General features: G+C 38.1%; 1 protein-coding gene across 4 annotated transcripts; it reads left to right on the forward strand.

Annotated features, from left to right (window-relative positions):
• Positions 1–317: 317 nt before the first annotated feature.
• Positions 318–21296, forward strand: LOC122826920 (double-stranded RNA-specific editase 1-like). 4 transcript variants are annotated; one of them, XM_044109306.1, is made up of 10 exons: positions 318–570; positions 9182–9256; positions 11370–12304; positions 14250–14364; positions 14564–14732; positions 14917–15071; positions 15172–15340; positions 17548–17686; positions 17757–17887; positions 18586–18668. In XM_044109306.1, exons 1-9 carry the CDS (start codon positions 483–485, stop codon positions 17838–17840), a joined length of 1929 nt encoding a protein of 642 aa, XP_043965241.1. In that variant the 5' UTR covers positions 318–482; the 3' UTR covers positions 17841–17887; positions 18586–18668. The 4 variants fall into 4 exon arrangements, with proteins under 4 accessions (XP_043965241.1, XP_043965240.1, XP_043965242.1 ...); XM_044109304.1 differs by lacking the exon at positions 17757–17887 and adding an exon at positions 19078–21296 and having other exon boundaries at positions 323–570; positions 17548–17729; positions 18586–18764; XM_044109305.1 differs by having other exon boundaries at positions 17548–17887; positions 18586–18758.
• The last annotated feature ends 1785 nt before the right edge of the window (positions 21297–23081 follow it).

The raw sequence follows: 23081 nt of genomic DNA on the forward strand, positions 1-23081 counted from the left end.
AATTGGATCAGACCTGTTTCATGTGCTTCGAATATTCTCTGGTTTTAAACAGTAAATCTTCATCCCTCCTCTTCACAATGATGCTCTACTTTGTGTTGTTGTCCCACATTGTGAAAAGGGACAAAATGTTAAAACATTCATTGGATGTGAATACTTTAGGAAGACACTGCTTCAGGTTACATCAAAAATTCAATCTCAAGTGGACCAAAACAAAATGGAGATAAGTAGAAAATGAAATGTTTGGAGCCCTAAAATGAAAAAGGGTGAGGTGGAGCTAATCCACAGGTCATTAGTGTTGTTAGCAGCGACGTTTGATCCATGTGTGGGATAGGAAGAATCAGTGTGGCAGGCGGAGGAAGGAGGTGGAGAAACATCGCAGCCCATTCATCTGACAGCCGTTTACCACATCAGTCCTCTGCTCCTCCTCCCTGTTCAGTCCAAAGTTGTCGACAGTCTTCCAGAGCCTGCAGGGGAGATCAGCCATGGCTCTGCTGCTGGATGTGGCTGCACACTGCTGCCTGATCCGCCGGCGGTTCAGGAGGAGGAGGAAGAAACGCTCAGAGCGTAAAGGTAGGAGTCTACCTGCTGCTCCAGCTTCATCCTTCTTGCATGAAGCTGAGTTTAGAAGCTGCTCTTCACTTCACAAGAGTTTTAGTTGTATTTGTGCTTCATTGTAGCAAAGCCAGTGTTTAGTCATAAAAAGACACTGGCAACAATTAAGGTGTGTCTTGTTCAGAGGAAAATATCTGTTCAGTCATTGTTCATGTTCAATTAGTGGTGCTGCTCTAGTTAAACCACTGAGCACAAAGACAGGATGGATCTGTGGATGTGATATTTTTGTCTTTCTTGTAAACTCGGGGAGGAATGTGCATATACATATATATATATATATATATATATATATATATATATATATATATGGTTTAGATTTGCTAATTTCATTATTATTCTGTTTCTTTAGTCTCTTGTTTCCTTTCTTGGTGATAGTTTGCTGTAGTTCTGGCTGTACCAGGACTGTTGCCTTGCTGGAAGTTGAACCTCCACCTCAGCCTCAAATCGTCTGCAGGGTCTTGCAGGTTTTCATCCAGAAATGTGCTGCATTTAGTTCCACCCCAACCCCAGAGAGCAGTGATCCTGTAATCTAAGAGTTGGTGGTTTGATCTTAGCTTCACCCTGGCACATGTTGATGAGCTCATTTGAAAGGCACTGAGCCCCAAGTTCCCTTTTGATCTGTATCCAAGTATGAATGGAATGTTGTAGATAGCATGTCCAGGGTTAGTTATAGTTTTCCTTCCACTTCACCCATCATAAAGAATCTGGAAATTTATTCCAGATCTTTCTTCAGTGTTGTTTGGAAGTGTGTTCTTTGAGTGAACAGACCAGAGTACCAAACTGGACAACACATCTTATTAACAAAGTTATAAACATTTTCCCAACAGCAGTCATTGTCAGACACGGATGTTTCTGGACTACTGGAAGTTGTTGAACTTCTAGGATACAGTTAAAGAATCGTACAGCGTCATCAGCTCCTTCCTCTTCATTGGCTTTGGGTGAGATTACAAACAACAACTAATATCCATTCGGGAGCAAATGCTCAAATTTACTTAATCCCCACATTTATTCAAATTTTAGCTGCTGCACCAAAAGCCAAGGCAGCAGATTTGTCGTGCTTCCTCATCCCTTTATTAGTCTAATGATAATTCATGCAGTGTGGTAAACAGCAACATCATATAAAAAAAGAAAAACTGTACTCAGCCATACTTTGCATGCGGGGAGAGTATAAAGCCCATTATTTTCATGTCCCTGCTAAGCGAGGTGTTGGGAGATGAACTGAAGTGTGAGTTTAATCTACTGGGAGCAGAAGTGATTTTCAGACGAGCTCTAAGCCGATGTGCTCTGTGAGGCGTGCATGCCATGCCGCTTCCATGGGATGTGCCTGTCGGCCCAAAACTTGATCTGTCTCACACACAGGTGATGTGCAGGAACTGATATCGCCCTCACTCCTCCCTTCCTCCACCCTGCTGTTCAGCTCTGTCACTCTGTAACCAACAGGTCTGTTAGACTTCCTCCGTGACAGCCCATCAGAATACCTGTTAAATCTCAGACTCACTTTTTATTTACATCAATTGTCAAAACACACATTAATCTGATTGATACCTGAAATTTTTCTTCTGGAAAAAAGTGACCTTCTGAAATCTTTTGACTGTGTTGATATTCCCTGTTTGTTAGGCTTCAGAAAACCTTTACCTGCCCTTCCACCAGCTTCTGCTGGCCTTAAAACCAGCAGTAGCTCCTAGGGAACAGCAGTGGACCTGGCCTGGCATTGGCTTGGCATGGAAGAGCAGAGATAACCGTCTGTGGTGCACAGTGAGCTCAGTGATGCAGGAGAACGGGGAAGAGATGGGTCAGTGGATGGCAGCAGGAATTTGAAATCATTCCTATGAACTTCTCCATCTTTATTAAAAAGCTGAGGTGAAGCAGAGCTGGGTTAGGGTTAGCCTGCACCTTTTTGGATTGTTAGTATTCCACTATATATTTCCCCTCAGTCAACTTGTTATCACAAAGATTGAGTTTTTCTCTGTCAATCTGCTCCTTAACCAGCAACACATGCTGCAAGCTTTGAAGGTTGTGATGAAACCATGCGAGATGGGAGTCCAGCAACTCTTCTGACTCTGCATCCGTCGCTATAACAACAGAGATGTGTAGTGATAATTCACAAGACACAATCCAAAAGTCCATGTACTTGCAAACTCCTTAATTTCTAAATTTAATGAATGTTTTATGAAGAAGGAGAAATCTTTTTAGGAATTATTATAAACTTTTCTAGAACTTTTTGCCGTTCAGTATTCTCAGGTTTTTCTATGAAATGTGACTCAGCAAGATTTGTTCAAAATCCCCCTAATCATGGACTTTTGTCATACAGCATATCTAAAATATTCAAAATAAAATGTAGCTTGGGAAGCTAAAATACCAAGGCTCAATGCTCACTGCTGCAGTTTGCTAAGCAGTAAATCCAGGAGTGTCATTTGTTGTTTTTGGCTCTAACTGGCTGGATCCCAACATGACTGCAATAAGCAAAGCTGCAGATATTCTGCAGTTACTATTTATGAACTTATTGTGCATATTATTGAATGTTTAGGTGTATTTGAGGTTTGAACTGTTAAAATAGGCACTTACATGTGTTTTTAGACAGAGTCTCAAGTAATCCAAGATGTTAGTTTTTTGTGGGTGACAGTGATTCTTAATTCCAGCAGATACTGGGGGTTTGCTGAAGCTCAGATGACTGGGAACACATGTTCAGACCTTCATAGTCCATCAAAGAGTTCTCTGTCTGCATCTTGCAAAGGTTATCTTCTTGTCAAAAAGTTGCTCAGTTCTCCTCGGCTGCTGTAAAGAGACCACTACAGCGTTTTAACTCACCTGCTGTCAGCAGCACTAATATCTGTAGGTGGGGGTTCTGGTTTGGGGCCAGTGTGACTGCATGGTAACCCTGTTAGCTCTAAGTGGCATTAGCACCTGAAAATGACTCTGGCCCTGCAGCGACTTCCTGAGTCACACAACAAATTAAAGCTGTCATAAAGATTTCACAGAGCAGAAGTTTGGAGGATTGTGTTCATTGTGACCCAGCCAGAAACTCAGAAGTGATTCACACATGTCACCCAACCTAAGTTGGAGAAAATAATTATCCTAACATTCCTGCCTTTGGACTGCAGCTGAAGTTTCCACCTACTTTCTTAGTAATTGGTAGAATTGCCTTTTAAGCTATAGGATTTGGGTCAAATGTTTCAAGCGTTCTTCCTCAAGCCACTCAAAATACCTTGCTTGGAATTATAGGCTTATTCATCAAGCTTGACTGCCTGTCACTGGCCAAACTGCACTGAAACAGAGCTTGTTGCAGTGCTGTCTGCATTTGATAGATTGTGCAGTTTTCCAACTGTCAGTATTTTAGCTTAGGAGGTTGTAAAAAAATGTTTTCTGTCTTTTGCTGAAACGTTAGACGGATCCTGGTCTGGTTTCCCTAAAATCTGCATTAAATGTCACATTTCCATCCAAATCTAAAAGCCTGTGAAAAGTTAAGTGAATTTTAAACAGAAGCTTCCTGTGAACTGCAAGTTAACCAGCTTTCTTTATGTCCCGTTCAAGCTGAAAGGTTCAGGCAGTAATCTAGAATTAACTGAGCTTTACAGAAATATCTTTCTTTGCGACATTTTTCTTCATCACTTAAATGTCACATTTCAAAGATTTGATTTGTTTCATTTACATTCTAATTAAATGCCGAACCACAGATGCTATTATCAGATTTAGAAAAGTGGGTAACAGTTTATTTGAAGGGATGTGTGTGAGACTGACATCATCTTAAACACAGCAACACCTGTTATGAATATGAAGGAGACTTCATCAACGTTTATGACTGATAAAATGAATTATTATTTTGTAAGAATATGACTTTAATATGACCCTATAAAACATAAGTTGTTTTTAAATACTGCTTATATGCTTAGACAACAAATTTAGAGTTGGTAACTAAAATATGTAATATTTATATTGTGGCCTTGGTTACCAGAAAACGCTGTCATCACTTGGCAACTGCTTAACAACAAATATTGTTATTGTTCAAAAAACAAAAGATTTCCTCTGCTTTTATAAAATATTACTCATCTGATTCTACTTAAGAATTGTCAAGTTGGTGAATTTTGGAGAAAAGTGAAAATGTTTTTTTTTTTACCATTAATGGTACACAGACATTGAACACAAAAGTAAAAATCTAATTTATACTTTGTGACAGTTTGTTACCAGAAAAGGAAAAAAATGCTCATCTTTTAACACCAAATTAATGTTATATTATTGTTTATAAAACATAAGTTCTTTTAAAATACTGCTTATATGCTTACAGAACAAATTTAGAGTTGGTAAACTTTGCAAAACTAAAATATATAATGTTTACATTGTGGCCTTGCTTACCAGAAAACGCTGTCATCTCTTAGCAACAGCTTAAAAACTAATATTGTTATTGTTCAAAGAACACAAGATTTCCTCTGCTCTTTTAAAACACTACGTATCTTATAATACTTAAGAATCGTCACTTTGGCGGATTTTGGAGAAAAGTGAAAACGTTTTTTTCTACCATTAATGTACACAGACATTGAACACAAAAGTAAAAATCTTATTTAAACTTCATGGCAGTTTGTTACCAGAAAAAAACACTAATCTCTTAGCATCAAATTAATAAGGAATAATATTGTTCATAAAACATAAGTTCTTTTGAAATACTGCTTATATGCTTACAAAACAAGTTTAGAGTTTTTAAACTTTGAAAACCTAAAATATGTAATGTTTATATTGTGACCCTTGGTTACCAGAAAACGCTGCCATCACTTAGCAACAGCTTAACAACAAATATTGTTATTGTTCAAAAAACATAAGATTTCCTCTGCTCTTTTAAAATACTAATCATCTGATTCTACTTAAGAATTGTCAAGTTGGTGAATTTTGGAGAAAATTGAAAATGTTTTTTTGCCATTAATGGTACACAGACATTGAACACAAAAGTAAAAATCTTATTTAAACTTCATGGCAGTTAACAGAAAAAAAACGCTCATCTCTTAGCACCAAATTAATAAGTAATATTATTGTTTATAAAACATAAGTTGTTTTTAATATTGCTTATATGCTTAGACAAGTATAGAGTTGGTAAACTTTGCAAAACTAGAATATGTAATGTTTACATTGTGGCCTTGGTTACCAGAAAACGCTGTGATCTCTTAGCAACAGCTTAACAACAAATATTGTTATTGTTCAAAAAACATAAAATTTCCTTTGCTCTTTTAAAATACTACTCATCTACTACTACTACTCAGAATTGTCAACGTGGTGAATTATGGAGAAAAGTGAAAATGTCTTCTCTTTTTTTTACCATTAATGGTACAGAGACATTGAACACAACAGTAAAAATCTCATTTATACTTTGTGACAGTTTGTTGCCTGAAAAAGAAAAAACGCTCATCTTTTAACACCAAATTAATAAGGAATAATATTGTTTATAAAACATAAGTTGTTTTGAAATATTGCTTATATGCTTAGACAACAAATTTAGAGTTTGTAAACTTTAAAAATCTAAAATATGTAATGTTTACATTGTGACCCTTGGTTACCAGAAAACGCTGTCATCTCTTAGCAACTGCTTAACAACAAATATTGTTATTGTTCGAAGAACACAAGATTTCCTCTGCTCTTTTGAAACACTACGTATCTTATAATACTTAAGAATCGTCACTTTGGCGGATTTTGGAGAAAAGTGAAAATGTTTTTTTCTACCATTAATGTACACAGACATCGAACACAAAAGTAAAAATCTGATTTAAACTTCATGGCAGTTTGTTACCAGAAAAAAACGCTACTCTCTTAGCATCAAATTAATAAGGAATAATATTGTTTATAAAACTTAAATTCTTTTGAAATACTGCTTATATGCTTAGACAAAAAAAATTTAGAGTTGGTAAGCTTTGAAAAACTAATATATCTTTTTTTATTATTATTATTTATTTATTTATTTATTTTAATTTTCGATTTGTTACGATACAAAGAACAAAGAAGAAACCTGTGCTGCCACAAATAAAAAAGAAAATTAAAAAAAGAAAAAACACACAATAAAATACCCCACATGAACAAGAAACGAGGTGTCAATCTTCTCCTCCAGTCCACATCACCCCTTAGCCCTCGAGAGAGGGAAACCAAAAGCAGGCAAGAATAAATAGAGCTACAAAACAAAACAAAAAATAAAAAACTAAAATCCTAGGGACCAAGCAGAAAAGACTCAAGGGGACCCCAAAGTGTTAAAAATGTGTCTGATTTGTGATTAAGATCATGGGTCAGCTTTTCCAAAGGAAGGATAACAGATATCTGTGTGAGCCACATATTTACTGTGGGGGCAGAAGGAGAAGTCCATTGTAACAAAATACATTTCTTGGCAAGAAATCGAAGAATTGTAAATAAGGATTTAGAATGTGCATCCAAATGATTGGGGGAAACATTTAGAAGATAGAACACAGGAGACAAAGAAAAGCAAACACCCAAAACCTTTTCAATCACCAAATGTACCTCCCTCCAAAAGGTCCTTAATAAATCACATGACCAGAATAGATGGAGTAAAGTACCTCTATGCCTCAAACATTTGCAGCACAGATTAGAATGGTTGGGGAACATTCTCTGAAGACAAATAGGGGTAAAGTAAGATCTATAGAAAAGTTTGAAATTCTGTTCTTGTATAGAAATAGAAGTGCATTGAGGAAAGGTTCGATTGCAAATCTTAAGCCAATCTAAAGGACTGAACTTCATCTACAGATCACGCTCCCACAACCGTTTGACAGAGTCAAAGCTTGAAGGTACAGAGCTGAGTAAGAATGCATAGAATTTGGAAATCTGACCTTTGGGAGAATTGGTTTAAACCAGAACATTTTCTAAGTCCGTCAGTTCCCTACGGAATGCATTGGACTGAAATAATGAATCCATAAAATGCAGAATTTGAAGATATTTGTAAAAATCTTTCTGAGGAATGTTGCTCTTGTCCCTGATTTGGTTAAATGATTTGATAGCACCAGAAATCAACAGATCAGAGAAATCATTCAGACCAGAACAAGACCAGTTCAATAGGCCAATACTTCTAATAGAAATTGGTAGGTCCGGGTTTAAAGTTAGGGGGGATCTAATTGAGATAAAGGGGGGAATATTCAAGTATTTCCTTATGTCTTGCCAAGCTTACAAAGTACTATAAACTACTATGTTTTCCTTCAATGAATCCAACTCATCTAAGTTATTGATAAAAGGGAGAGAACTTAACCTTCTAGGACAGCATGATAGAGATTCAAGGCTCCGCCATAAGCAGGTGTCTCTACTAGAAAACCAGTCTGACATAATTTTCAGCTGAGCAGACCAGTAGTAAAACTTTAAGTTGGGTAAAGATAAACCTCCTAACTGCTTGGGTTTAGTCAGAGTGGAGAACCTAATTCGTTGATGCTTATTGTTCCAAATAAAATGAGATAAGGGATTTAAAAAATGTAAGGGACAAGTAGCAAGGAAGGTTTTGAAAAAGGTAGTTTAAGCGAGGGAGAATATTCATTTTTATTGTATTAACCCTACCGAAAAGTGATATAGGTAAAGTAGACCATTTCGACAGATCGTTCTTAATGTTCTGAACTAGGGGGGGAATAGTTTGATGAAAATAAGTCTTTCAGATCAGGGGTAATAAAGATGCCCAAGTACTTGAAACCTCTTTTAGATGTATGAAAAATAGGTTGTAGCACCATATCTTGAGGGATATTGAAAGGAGAAGCGACAGACTTGCCTAAATTAACCTTATAGCCCGAAAGAGCACCAAATTTATCTATGGAGCTAAGTACAGCTGGGACCAATTTATTTGGGTTTTTCAGGTATAAAAGGACATCATCTGCAAAAAGAGAGATCACATGGTGATCTTCACCTATCCTAATTCCAGATATGCCTGGGTTAGATCTAATAGCCACAGCTAAAGGTTCAATAAACAACGTGAACAGCAAAGGAGACAAAGGGCAACCCTGTCTACAACCCCTCTGAACAGAAAAACCGTCTGACAGAAGGCTTTAATCATGTTAATAAAATTAGGGCCCATGCCAAATTTCTGTAAAACTAAGAAAAAATGGCCATTCTACCCGATCAAAGGCCTTTTCTGCATCAAGAGAGATAAGCAAAGCAGGGTCTTTATGTTGATTAAGATAATGGATGACGTTTAGAGAACGACGCACATTGTCTGTTCCATGTCTAGATTTCACAAAACCTGTCTGGTCCGGGTTTATTATCTTCGGGAGAATTTTTTCTAGTCTCCGTGCCAACACCTTTTCAACAATTTTGTAATCAACATTAAGGAGACTGATAGGTCTATAGGATGAGCAATCCAGGGGATTCTTGTCTTTCTTCAACAATAAGCTGATAGAAGCAAAACTCCCAGATGGAGGCACACCTCCTGCTATTTTTACAGTTGTGGTTTTGACCGGTCTAATAAAATCCCGAGTCCTCAAAGTCAGAGACCAACCCAAGATCGAGACTGGTCTCGAATATTACAACATTAAAAATTGCATCAAGTAGTAGTTAGCAACATGAGAAACGAGAGAATCCAATGAAAACTGACTAAAGTTTGTGTTTCCTGCAGGTGGATCAGGGAACCGGCCGACCCGAACCCAGCAGAGGCAGCCCATCACAGAGGGGATGGAAACACAAAGCATGAGTGAGTCCAAACTACATGTTGATATCTTTAAGTAAAGTTCTGCTTTTATTGGAGAATTAAAGTAACTCTTTTTGGCTCCAGTTGCTTTCTTTTAGCAGGCAAGCATTCTTAGCAGGATATCATCACAAAATGTACCATTGAAGTTGTTTAAGGGGAAAGAGATAGATTAATTTGGATAATCCAGATTCAAATTATGTATGAATTCCATACTTAGTACAAAAATAAAAACTACAAGCTGCGGTGAACAATGACTTATTTTGGAACATAGAGAGGATGTGGAACAGATTTCATTAGGGCTCATGCATTAGTTATTACCCCAAGTCCATTCTACCTTAAATAACACTCATGATAGTTTGAACTGGTGATAACATGTTACCATATTTTCAACTAACACAATGTGAATTTGAGGTTTGTAGACAGAAGGAAGATGTTTAATCCGACAGATAATCCAGCTCAACCCAGTGCAACAGACTGAGACAGTCAGGGAAATGTAAGTGAATGATGATTGCTTTCAGTGTAACAGTGATAGTGCAATTATTCTCCTCTGTGGTGTAGCTGAGCCAACAGCTTATTTGGCTCAACACTAACATGGAGCCTCCTTACACTGGTTATTAGTGCTGGGTAGTAATAATCCCATCCCTGTTGGAGGAACATGTGGATTATGGCTGACAGTTGTAGAGCTCAAGGTTATTGAAGGGCTTAATGCAGCAATTTGTACAGGTTTCACTCAATGTGAGGTAATCCATCATATTGTTAAACATGGTTTGACAATATTATCATATTGCTTCACAATAAAAAAAATTCTTGCTGAACTATCCAGCTGCTTATTTAAGAGGAGTAACTTCCCCTCCCCCTCTTGTTGCTTAGGGTTTTGTCCTTTTTGTCGCTCAGTTCCATCCAGCCCTTCTGACTTTCTCATTGTCTTTACATGCCGTCCATTTTGCTGCTAAAACACAAACTTTGTCCTGTTCACTGCCTCCACTCCTGTAATTTAGAGTTCTTATTGGATTACATGAAGCTGAGCTGGTAATAAGTTTTGGTTAGAAATTGGCCTCAGTCCCGTTTGATCAATCTGGACCCAACGGGACAAAACAGGACATCAACCTTTAGGAGTGGAAATAAAAGAGCAGCAGTTACAGAACCACAAGATGTGACATTATTCCACTTTCAGGTTAAACAATGTTTGCAACAGAATTACTTGATGATTCTTAACTTCCTGGCCATCAAATTCATAATGTCCACTCATTACTTTTGTCAAGATAAAGCTTGAATTAAACTGAATGATTCTTTTAAAATCTAGATTGCATAGTAATTAATTGCTATGACAATTTGAATATTGTGCAATATAAGATTGGACAGGTTTTTATACAGTTAGAATAGAATGACTCCATCCAGCAGATGCTGACTGCTGAATTGATATTGATCTGTTCTTGCTGACGTGACGAAGATTTCCAGAACACAGAAGTTTATTCTGCTGAGAAGCAGAAAAAAAATTTGCTAAATAATTTAGTTAGATTTCAAACAAAACTTGGAATTTATCCATGAGGATTAATAATGTTTAAATGTTGCACAGTTGGTACATTTCGTTTTAGGTTTTTTTCTCCTTATCCTGTTTTTTTTCTGACAAGCACCAAAAGCAGTAACCTATCAAGCTTTTGCTAGAGGATGTTATAAATGGAAATTTATGTAGCATTCCAAGGACTTTGTTAACAGGGTGTGGTGATATGTGTTCCTAAATGCCATGAATGACTTGAGAAAGAAGAAACAACATTCAGTTGGCGTTTGAGCTTTAATTTTCATATGAATTTTCCAGTGTAGGTGCAACTGAGATAGAGGCAGCATTATTTTTGTCTGTAAGAATAACTCTTCCTAATAGTTAGTTTTAGCAATTATGAAAATACTATTACACTTCAGTTGTAAATTTATTCTAAATATGTGGTCAGACTTTCATTGTTTACACTGTTAATACCCTAACTGAGTGAGAATTTGAGTTCCGTTTGGAGAACACACATCACTGAGCTCAGTTGCAAAGAGATAATAAAGTACTCTAAATTTTACATTTACAAGATCCTGCAACGAAGGCATTGTAAGTTACTCTTTCTGGGCACCGCAGGTTCATGCAGCACAGATGTTAAGGAAAATCACAACTTGGACAACCTCTTCTCAAAAGAAGGGGTTGCATCTGTTGCTGTTCAGCCGAGCAGTGGAAGGACGGGCAGAGGTAGGAAACGTCCCTTAGCGGAGGGTAACAATGGCCGCACACATTGCAAGTACTGGCCGAAAAAGCGTAAAAAGGTCTCAGGACCCATTGTGCCCAAGAATGCCCTCATGCAGCTGAATGAGATAAAGCCCGGACTTCAATACAAGCTGCTTTCTCAGTCTGGCCCAATCCATGCGCCTGTGTTTGTGATGACTGTGAAGGTCAATGGGCAGGTATTTGACGGCTCAGGTCAGACAAAAAAGAAGGCCAAGCTAAACGCTGCGGAGAAGGCCCTGCGTTCCTTTGTCCAGTTCCCTAATGCGTCTGAAGCCCACATGGCCATGGGTCGGACTCTGGCTGTTCACACAGACTTCACCTCAGACCAGGGGGACTTTCCTGATGAGCTCTTCAATGCCTTTGAGACATCCAGAGCTTTAGGTGACCCGTTATACCTGGCCCCCAACAGCAGGAGATCTTTCACTACTCTGGGAATAGAAAACCCATTGCTCCCTCCCCCTACCTCAAACATTGTTCAGTCTCCTCTAACCCCAAATCCATTTGCCTTCACTTCCTTGACAAGTGGCAAGAACCCTGTAATGATTCTTAATGAGATGAGGCCAGGACTCAAATATAATACTGTGTCTGAGAGCGGGGAGAGCCATGCCAAAAACTTTGTCATGTCAGTGACAGTGGACGCTCAGAACTTCCAGGGTTCTGGGCGGAACAAGAGGCTGGCCAAAGCTCGAGCTGCCCAGGCTGCCCTGTCTGTACTCTTTCATATTGAGCTGGACCAGGTATCGTCCCGGCAACCCATACCCAAAGAGGGATTGCAGCTTCATCAACCACAGGTGAGGATTTTACTTTGTTTTACTGTCTGTTTAACTATACCTTACTATAAACTAGGGATGAAACAATTTATCATGGTGAATCAATTATTTAAATAATCATCAACTAACATAGTAATCGATTAATTGTTAACAGACCTTAAAAACAGCCATTTGCTGAATGAACAACTAGTCAGAGCTGTTATGAAGCTGAAAGTGTTTGTCTAATGTAGCATAAAAGTGATTTCAATGAGAAATCTGCAGAATTGGACATTTTATTTTACCAGATCAGTCAATTAGTCAACAGAATAATCAACAGAATAATTGATTGAATAATCAATTACTAAAATAATAGTTAGTTACTACAAACTGATTTTCACTTATAGCTCTGTGCTGCTACATCAGCACCTTCCGCTGTTAGGTCTCTTGTTTCTGATCACATGTGATTTAAATAAGTAGAATTAAAGTCAGAAAACTTCATTTATATAGCATCATTAATCCACAAACTGTATTATAATAAAATGGATGCAAAATTCATGTCTGTGCCTCATCATTGACATTTATCAATTAAGAAAATCTAGTTACCTATTATAAACAACTTACTAACACTTTGTAAACATTTATGTTTTAATTAATTCTTTGTGTTATAAAAATGCAAAATAACTATGATTTCTTTCTTTAATTTGTTAAAGTTAATATTTCAATTGTTATTTCAACATTTCCCATGATTTAGCTAAACTCTGATTTGCCAACAGCAAATTTAACTGATACTGATTTCTCTTTCTGCAAGTGATTAATTGTTAATGTAAGCTATTCATCTATAAAAGCACTTTCTTTCAGTTTAACATGATTCATACACTGTCAGGAAGTGCGGTATGATGAGGTGGTGAGGCAGCAGGCGGGAGACCCAGGATGTGTAGAATAATGTATTTAATGAACAAATAATTCAAAAAATGTCCAAAACCATGGCAGCACTGCTGAGCGGAATCCAGGGCTCACACAGGCAGCATCGAGGAAATGGACACCAATGACAGACTGTAGAAACATCAGACATAACGAGACGTAGGACCCGACATCGACACAGACACACAGGTGGCAGTAAATACACAAGAGGTAATCAGGGAACAAGACACACCTGGGAACTAATCAAGGGGAGACAGGACAACAGGGAAACTCAGACACACAAGAAACTCGAAATAAACACAGAAAAACTCGGAACATGACATACACATTGTGGAAAACTATATACTATGCTATATGCTTCAGTAATTTCCAGGAGATGAACATTGAAAAAGAAAATACACTTAAAAATATGCATTTGAGAACTGAAAAGTCTTTCCTACCTGGTTTTCTGTCAGGTTTCACGTAAACTCCACCAGGTGTAGAAATGTCCATGGATATTTATGAAACTGAAGGAAAACTGGAAATTTGAGTATGGGATCATATGGAATTACTAATTGCTATTTAGAAAGAATCATTAAGAGATACCTTCAACTGATAATAGTTTTATTCTAAAAAAGCTTTTGTTACGACCAGTTTGACAAAATATAATTTAAGGTGACTTCAGGAGAGTTCAATTCACTGGGAGTGTATTTATACATAAACTGATCCATACCTGTAATCCCTGCACTCTGATAACAGAGCTGTTATCTTAATTAGTATCACCACCATGGTTGAGTGCTATTCAAACACTGTTCTTCATCAAGCTGCCTCAGAAAGTCGGTGAGCTCAGCTCTCGGAGCGCTTCGAGTGGAGAACCTGAGGGGTTCTGTGCTCTCTGCCTGTCATTTACACCAGCAAAAAACTTTCCATTCAAATGAAGTGCAGAAGAACTTTTATAGCTTTTTACCTTTTTTTAGCGCGTTGTCTATTGCTGTTTCATAATAGACATTATTCATAATGAGATGTAAATGCTTTCCTTTCTTTCAGACGGTTTCTGGAAGCTTTGTGTCTTATTATGTTGCTTTAGGTCCTGGCTGACGCCGTCTCTCGTTTGGTTGTCGAAAAGTTCAGTGAACTAACTGATAACTTCACATCTCCACATGCTCGAAGGAAAGTCTTGGCAGGTGTCGTCATGACAACAGGTGTTTTCTTATTTTCTTTTTTCTCCACACAGTTATACAGTTAACTCAGTTTGGAGGACTTTTGATTAAATCTGTTCCTTGTTAAAGTACTCTGTCATTTATTTGGCGCTCTGTCAAGAATAAAGAAAATGTAAAAGATAAATATGGAGAAATTATGTAGAAACTGTTGTTATCTGAGATTTGGATTTTCCCCACCCAGGTTCAGATGTAAAGGAGGCACAGGTTATCTGTGTATCCACAGGGACAAAGTGCATCAATGGTGAATACATGAGTGACAGAGGACTAGCCCTGAATGACTGCCATGCTGAAATTATAGCTCGGCGCTCTCTCATCAGGTTCCTGTACTCCCAACTGGAACACGCCCTCAGGTGATTTCTGCTGAGTTGAAGAAAAAGCAAAAAATTTAATTATGTCCAATACTCCCACTTGCCAATTTTAATAGAAGAGAACTGTGATCTTTGCCTTGCATCTGTATGTGTTGACTCAGTTTCATAAGCCTGATACCAGTTTGAAACTAAACTTCCTGTCTGTTTTATGAATTTGAATCTTTAGTCCCAATGAAGGGGATCATCACAAATCTATCTTCAGCTGCTGTGATGACAAACAAGGTTTCAGACTGAATGAAAATGTCCAGTTCCACCTGTACATCAGCACCTCCCCCTGTGGCGACGCCCGCATCTTTTCACCTCACGAAGCTGCTGTAGAAGGTGAGGACTAGTTCTTCAGCTGCCTTTAGCAAAAGGTTTTCTCCTCATTCCTCAGAGGCTGTTGCTCCATTTTCCTTGCTTCTCTCTTTGAATCTCTCAGATCAGAGCGACAGACACCCTAACAGGAAAGCCCGCGGGCAGCTGCGGACTAAGATTGAGTCTGGTGAAGGAACCATCCCAGTGCGCTCTGGTACCACCATTCAGACATGGGACGGGGTTCTTCAGGGTGAGAGGCTACTCACCATGTCCTGCAGTGACAAGATTGCCAGGTCTGTCTTCTGGCCCCCACACTCAAACAACTGACTAACTCACTTTTGTTGTAAAGCTTTTTGACACCTTGTGATTCATCGGACTCTGTTTCTAGATGTCTGTACTTTCTGTATTATCATTTTAATTATCCACCTTTTGTTCAAATTCTGGTATAATATGCCTTGTGAATGTATTCATACCTATAAAACCTTCTTACCCAAAATGAATAGCCCCTAACCTTTGTAGACCAGGTGATTGCATGCATCATGTAGGGATGATGAATTAATCATTCTTACTCTGAAATAATGAAATAATATCAGACTTGCATTGCGCTTTTCAGGACACTAAAAGATGGTTCACATGATTGTGCAATATCACCCAACAGGTTGAAGAGCGTCTCTGGGTCAGGGGTCACCAACCTTTTTGAGACTGGGAGCTACAAAGGGCTACTTGTTTGATACAGACATAAATATTCCTGGCTCAGCCTTTATAACAATAATTTATATATGTAAATATGATTACATGCTGCCTGATCATATTAACGTTAGGGACTACTCACAATAGTTATCAGTAAGGACAGCTATGGTTAATTACTATTATGTGATCAAAAGTTCTTAGTTCACAGAGGTTTAAGTTGGTGAGGTGGGGCAGCCAAAGCCTAAATCTTATTGGTCAGTTTGCTTTTGTTTATTTCATGGATTAGCGTTTTTCTGTAAGCTGAACATGAATGAGTGGAAATTGAACCTCCCGTAGTTCTAAGATCCCGCCTGAGCTTTTTACAGTGTACGGTTCTGGTGGGTCGCCGGTTTATTAGTCTTTTTGTGGTTTTGCTAACTGAACAGCTGACGGGTCACCCGCTGGCTGACACCAGCAGATATCGAAGAAAAAAAAAAAAAGACGTCCAACAGATCGGAGGGTAGCACAAAACTATCACTGCACCTGACCTGCAGGAGCACAACCACCTCCCCACTGTGCAAAAATCAGCACAAACCTAAACTCAAGAGACATATTTTTTTCAGACAATGCTAAATTATAAAGACATTGAAGTGAAGTCTACCCTTGTGGTTCACGGAAAGAGGAGAGTGTTGATCGCAGGTTCAGGTGGTGTCAAGACGTCCAGAGGACGAGAAGGTGAAGCAACATTATTTGCTTAATTTCTACTCTTTTGGCTAGATTAAATTGTTTAACCTGCAGTCACTCAGGAAGAGCGGCAGATGTCAGCTGACAGGTGACCCATCAGCTCTGCAGTTCAGGAAACGTAAAAGAAGCTCATAAACCGACGACCCGCCAGAATCAATCAATCAATCAAATTTTATTTGTATAGCACATTTCAGCAGCAAGGCATTTCAAAGTGATTTACATCAAATCAGACACAAAAACACAATGCAACATGGAATCAATAATCAAAACACATTAAGTCAGACGATCGCTCTTACAACTACAGGAGGTTCAAGGTTCAAACTCCTGTCATTCATTTTTATCTTACACAAAAAGTGCCAAATAAACAAAAGTAAACTGACCAGAAAGGTTTAGGCTTTGGGTGCCCTTTGACCCCTAGAGACTCACACTGATGTGCGCTACGTACACAATGTTTTGGCACAAAAGATCTTTTTTTCTCCACAATTTTGTTAATAGTAAAGAGGGTTAAATAATAAAAAATCCAGAAATTATTCTTTTTGTTTTTACTTCAAGGAAGATCTCAAGTTTCACAGAGTGTGTGCAGCCGCACAGCTGCAGGCGCTGCTGCCCTCCAATAAAATCCTGCAGACGTCTGTGCAGTTCTGAACTTTAACCGTAGGAAAGAGTTTTATACATAAAGCAATTTATTTTAAATATTTTTATCATTTCCTTTTTTAAAACTCTAAATATAAACAATTATTACTTCAATGTAAAAACATTAAATTCAATCATTTCTTTGGCAGTGCTGCCTAATGACAATGGCTATTTTTAGAACTTGCTCCGAGGGCGACTGACAACATCCCCTCAGGCGACCGGGGGCCCGCGGCATCGTGTTGGTGACCCCTGCTCTAGATTATGTAGATGTCTGTATGCAACATGTTCTCAGATTATGGTTTTTTGATGAGTCAGCAGAAATTTTCTTACAATTACCTAACCCTGTCAGAATTTCTAGGGTACATTTTCATTGCAAGATTGTTCAATGGGTGTTGTAGATCTGTGATTTTCTTTGAGCTTCTTTTCTGTATTTGTCTTTTGCCATCATGAAAAGGTGGAATGTGGTTGGATTCCAAGGCTCTTTGATGACCTACTTCACTCAGCCCATCTACTTCTCCAGCATCATCCTGGGCAGCTTGTACCATGCGGACCATCTGTCCAGAGCCATGTACCAGAGACTTACTGAGATGGAGGTGCTACCGCTACCTTTCAGCTTGAACAAGCCTCTGCTCAGTGGTAACAGATGTCATACTTACATCCTAGAGAGGTGGCCACGTCTGGACCTTGAGAGCTACTATTCTGCTACTCTTAGAAGCAATCCTTCTTCAACACCCCAGAATCAAATGAATGATTCATTACCAGACCTCTGTAGAGCTAAAGGTCTGCTGATGGAGGTGATGCACATACGAACTGCAGGATAGTTCTTCTCAAGGACTGGTCTTCCTATGCTTATTTGTGAAAACTTAAAATTAACCATCTAGTTTGTTGCTGTAGTATTATTTTACACTGAAACTCAATTACAATTCAATATCCATTAACTTTATTTATATAGTGCCAATTCTTATGTCATCTCAAGGCACTTTGCAAAAATGTATTTCTATACAATCATACATACATTTCAAATGATCCTAGTTATCAAACAATGCAGTGAAATTCTATTTATTATTCAAATTTGTTTAAAATTGGTCTATTTAAGGATATTGAATCAATCTACTCACTAAGTCTGCATGTAGTAACTCTGCACTGTCATGGTGTAAAATAGCTGAATAAGCAAGCAGGACCAAGACAGTAAGGAGAAGGTTCTGTTTCAATGCTAGACATTTTTAGTGTGAAATGATGATACTGTATTGTGTCCTTCACCTGTTTTATCTCTCTCACTATACTGATTGATTTCTAGATTCCGTAAAAATCAGAATACTTATGAGTTAAGGGAAACATTTCTAGTTTGAGCCTTGCTTTGAAAGTCATGAACGAAGCCAATCAAATTTGTAAGCTGTGCAGTTAACTCTGTTAGAATGTTTTTAGATCTAACCTGTACAAAAGACGGAGCCTGATGAAGAACCAGAATGAGCAAGACCCTGATTTTCTACAGGAATTAGTAACACAGAGGCTCGTCAGCCTGGAAAAGCCCCAAACTTCAGCGTGAACTGGACCATCGGAGACCAGGGTTTGGAGGTGATTAACGCCACCACAGGGAAGGATGACCTAGGCCGACCCTCGAGACTCTGCAAGCATGCTCTGTACACCCGCTGGATTGACTTGCACATCAAGGTAACACATACTGGCCTATGAAACAGAACCCTGCATGTATTGTGACAGAGCAAGAAATATGAGCAGATCACATACGGAGGTGATCCTAATGCATTTTATCTTGCAGGGTAACAATAGCTCACCTGAACTGAAGCATGTGTTAGCAAAGCCAGTGAGCCTTACAAGGCTTATCCTGTTTGTATTCTCTAAACACTTTGCTTCATTTGTATTCAGCCCTGATGTTGTGCTTTTTATGCAAGAGCAGACTCTGTGAAATTGTTAATCTTTTATGAACTTTTCTTGAAAACATCCCTTTTGTTTCTATGCTTAACAGCTGTCGTCCACCCTGCGCATTCAAACACTGCAGCCCCGGAGCTACCATGAAGCTAAGCAGGCCGCAGTGCAGTACCACTCTGCCAAGCAGACTCTCTTCAAAGCCTTCCTCAAGGCCGGACTTGGGGCCTGGGTTAAGAAACCTGTAGAGCAAGACCAGTTCTCTTTCAGCAATTGTGTGTGAGCTGGTCATGGATAAGTAGAGAAGTATGTTCCCTATTGATTTTCTATAGACTGAACTCTTAAATGATTCCATTTGTCATTATTAGTATGTTCAATGGGAGATAGAATAGAGGAAAAGCACAAAATAAGACGCAGTCTGCAGAAACAGAATATAGCTCTGTTCTGCTGCATGCTTGACTGTAGGATGCAGCTTTACATTTAAGATAACGGCAGGACAGTGGAACCATGAAATTGAAGAAAGTAATAAAAGGTTGTTCTCTGATTTAACATTTAACAAGTAGAAATAGTTTTGGTAATCTTAACTGACCTAAAACAGGGGAAAGAAATATCCAGTTTCACATCAGAAATAGAGAAAATACCAGCTATGTGTATTTTTATGTGGTGGATTATTGGTTCCAGTTGTGGTCAAGGCAGATGGAAATCCTGTAATCTTAATATCATGACAGTAAAGATGATGTCTTATTATTGACTGAAGTCTATTTTAGGCTAATCAACATCACATGAATCTTAGTTGACATGGTTATGATTATTATTTGGTGTAAACTAAATTTTAATGTTAAATATGTCTTCATGGTCTTCATGGTATTGTAAATACAATATTGTATTTATTGACTCAAATATACAATAAAAATAAGTTCAATTTAGTGTTTATTTGATGACCCACTCAGATCTAGTGATGTGATTTTCACAGGCTTAAAAGAAACTGTTTCACAAAACCAGTGATCAGCTCGGATGGAAAGTAGTACACATGCAGACAAATGGAGGAATTCTGAAGTATTTTCAAAGAGTTAAAACAAGTGCCATGTGAGTTAACAGTGGGAACATGATGTCTTCTGCTCACACTGTCATAGACGCTCTAATCAAAGATTTGGTATCCATGTTTGACATCCAGTTTTTGTGACGCTTTGACCTGACAGTACTGATCTTAGCCAGAAATGTTCTTATGGTTCTGTAAGAACCGTAATTATATATAAACGGTGTTCAAAATGTTTTCTTTCAGCCTTCCTGTCAGCCCTCAGTGATTTACTTCAGAAGCCAAGGTGACATCACAATGTGCATGATAATAGGAGTAACTGGAAAATCATGTTTCAGAACAGAGACTGTTTAAATTGACATTTAAAGCTTGACTTAGCATTTTATGTTAGCATTCTGTGCCTCCTTCATGGTAAACAGCAGAGCTCATGTATATTCCCTACTGAATGTAGATCCTTTAGCTCTGAGATTAGGAAAAGGTGCCAACATGTCTAAAAGTTACAAAATGGCAAATGAGCTATCTCATACTTTATTTAAATTATTGCTCCTAATAAGCCCCTTTACAGTTTTAGGGTAACATTTGGGTAGAAATTTTATTAGGATGGACCAAACATTTTAAAGGATTTCTTTTGATTGAAGTCTTTATGCATGTTTTATGTCTGTTTTAATGTTTAACTTATTTTACAAACTCAACAAAAGTGACGCAAGCATCATTAACTCAAGAATCCTCATCTTCCTTGTTTTTATTAGTGTTTTCTGCCTTTAACAATAATTTGTGAAACTTTTTATATGTGATGTGGATTTAATGTAGTATGATTTACCCCTTACAACATTAAAAAACAGAATAAAACGTTGAGCATGTTTTACTTTGTATTTGCCTTTCCAGGACATATTTTATCTATAAATTAATTCCTATATGATATTTGTATTTAACATATTTCACTCATTTATCCTATTGTTTCTGACTAGTTTCTTTTTGTAGTCCTGTTTTCTTTTTGTAGTCATGCTTTTCTTTTATAGGCTGGAGCTGGATATTTGCACAAATTCATTCACTTTAATTGCATTCTGCTTGCAGGGTGATATGTTCCTGACTGTAGCAAAGTGCATTGGAGTGGGTGAAGTGAATGGAGAACGATGTGTTGGTTCTTCATTAGCAGAAATAATATCTCTGTTTGCTCAGAAACTACCTCTGTGGATTAGTCAGAAAACTTTGTTGCTGATTGTTTTCTCAGTGACATGATAAAGTCAAACTGTGAGGCACAATGCATGAGCTCTACATTGAAAGCACAAATATGCTAATATAAAAGTATATGTAAATTGACAAAATGTTTAATAAAATAAATTACTGTCATTTAGTCTGGTTTTGTTGTTTTTAACTAGTTGTACTTTGAAACAAATCTAAAAATATTTATTCATTAACATATTTATCCGTGCATTATTTTCTGTACACCCTTGTCCCTTGTGGGGTCAGGAGGGGTGCGACCGGTACAGGTCACCAGTCTGTCACAGGACAACACAGAGACAGACAGGACAAACAATCATACACACGCTCACACCTAGGCAGAATTTAGAGAGACCAATTAGCCTGACAGACCCTTTAACCTTAAATTTGAACTGTGGGAGGAAGCCAGAGTACCCAGAGAAAACCCAGCATGCACTGGGAGAACATGCAAACTCCATACAGAAAGACATTGGGTGGATGGCCATGTTTGGCCATCCATGAAGAAAGTAATGATAGTGAGAGTGGGAATGGGTATAGATGATGGTTGTTTGGATGAATTGAATGTCTATTAATTGCAATTTATAGCCAAACCACTGACACCATTTCCAAGGATGTAAAACACTGCGTCAAGAGTCCAGTCTGCCTCTAACGTGTCATGGCAGATGAATTTGGTTTTTAATTTATTTCATTTTGGCAATGGGCAAGGTACTGTCTCAATGGGGTAATTTATAACAGTAGAGAAGCTGCAGAGGCAATTTCTCTTTGATTTCTCCGTGCCTTAAACACAATTGAGCCTGATTTGTTTTGTCATAAATTCCAGAATACGCAGGTGGAGGCCTCAACAATCACTTACCTCATGACTACCTCACAAACAAATCACAGTTTGTGAAGTGTGTCTGACCAGGAGATTAGCAAAAAAGGGGCATCACATGGAGCTGTACTCTCAATGTTCCTTTTCACTCTGTACACTTCAGACTTCCAGCACAAGAGTTAGGGTAAGGCTTAGTGTCTTCATTTCTCAGGTGGATCAGAGATGGACAAGAGGCTGAGTACAACTGGTGGACTGAAACAATCATTTAATTGTGAATGTAGACAAAACAAAGGAGATGACTGTTGATTTCTGGAGAAGCAAAGTTAGATCAATCCTATTTTCATCATGGGAGAAGAATATCTTGGTATTCACCCGGACAACAGACTGGACTGGATTCGCAAGCATGAAGCATCTCTAAGAAGGGACAGAGCAGGCTGTACTTCTTGGGGAAGCGAAGATCTTTCAAGATACAGGTCTTCTATAAGTGTGTTGTTTACAGCATCATCTCTTCTGTCATTTGTTGGGGCAGCAGCATCAGAGCCAGGAACCTCAAAAGGCTCAACAGCCTGTTAAAAAAGGTTGGTTCTGTTGTTGGGACTGTGGAGCCTATGGATATGATGATGCCAAGGAGGATTCTTCATAAAATCAAGAATATTATGGACAACCCTGACCATCCTCTTTATGAAAGTGTCTTGGGAAGTACTTTAAATTACTTTAAATACTTTAAATTTTCTGCAACAGAAACCAACTCTTCTTTCAGAAAGACCTTTGTTGTCTTAATTTCTGACAAGAACGTTTTATAACAAGAGATCTGTCCCACAGCAGTCACTATCAACAATAACTATTTGAAGAATCTCAGTTAATATGAGTTACTACAACTTTTAATTTCCCTTTGGGATCAATACAGTATTTTTGAATTGAATAATCTATACCTTTGCTTCAGGACATCAACTAGATGACCATCAGGTTTAACCGTATAAACCTTAAACTGTTTTAAACCTGATGGTCGGACAGACGACAGCTTAACTGTGTTAAA

This window comes from Gambusia affinis, linkage group LG24, assembly GCF_019740435.1.
Source record: "Gambusia affinis linkage group LG24, SWU_Gaff_1.0, whole genome shotgun sequence".
Taxonomy (NCBI): Eukaryota; Metazoa; Chordata; class Actinopteri; order Cyprinodontiformes; family Poeciliidae; genus Gambusia; species Gambusia affinis.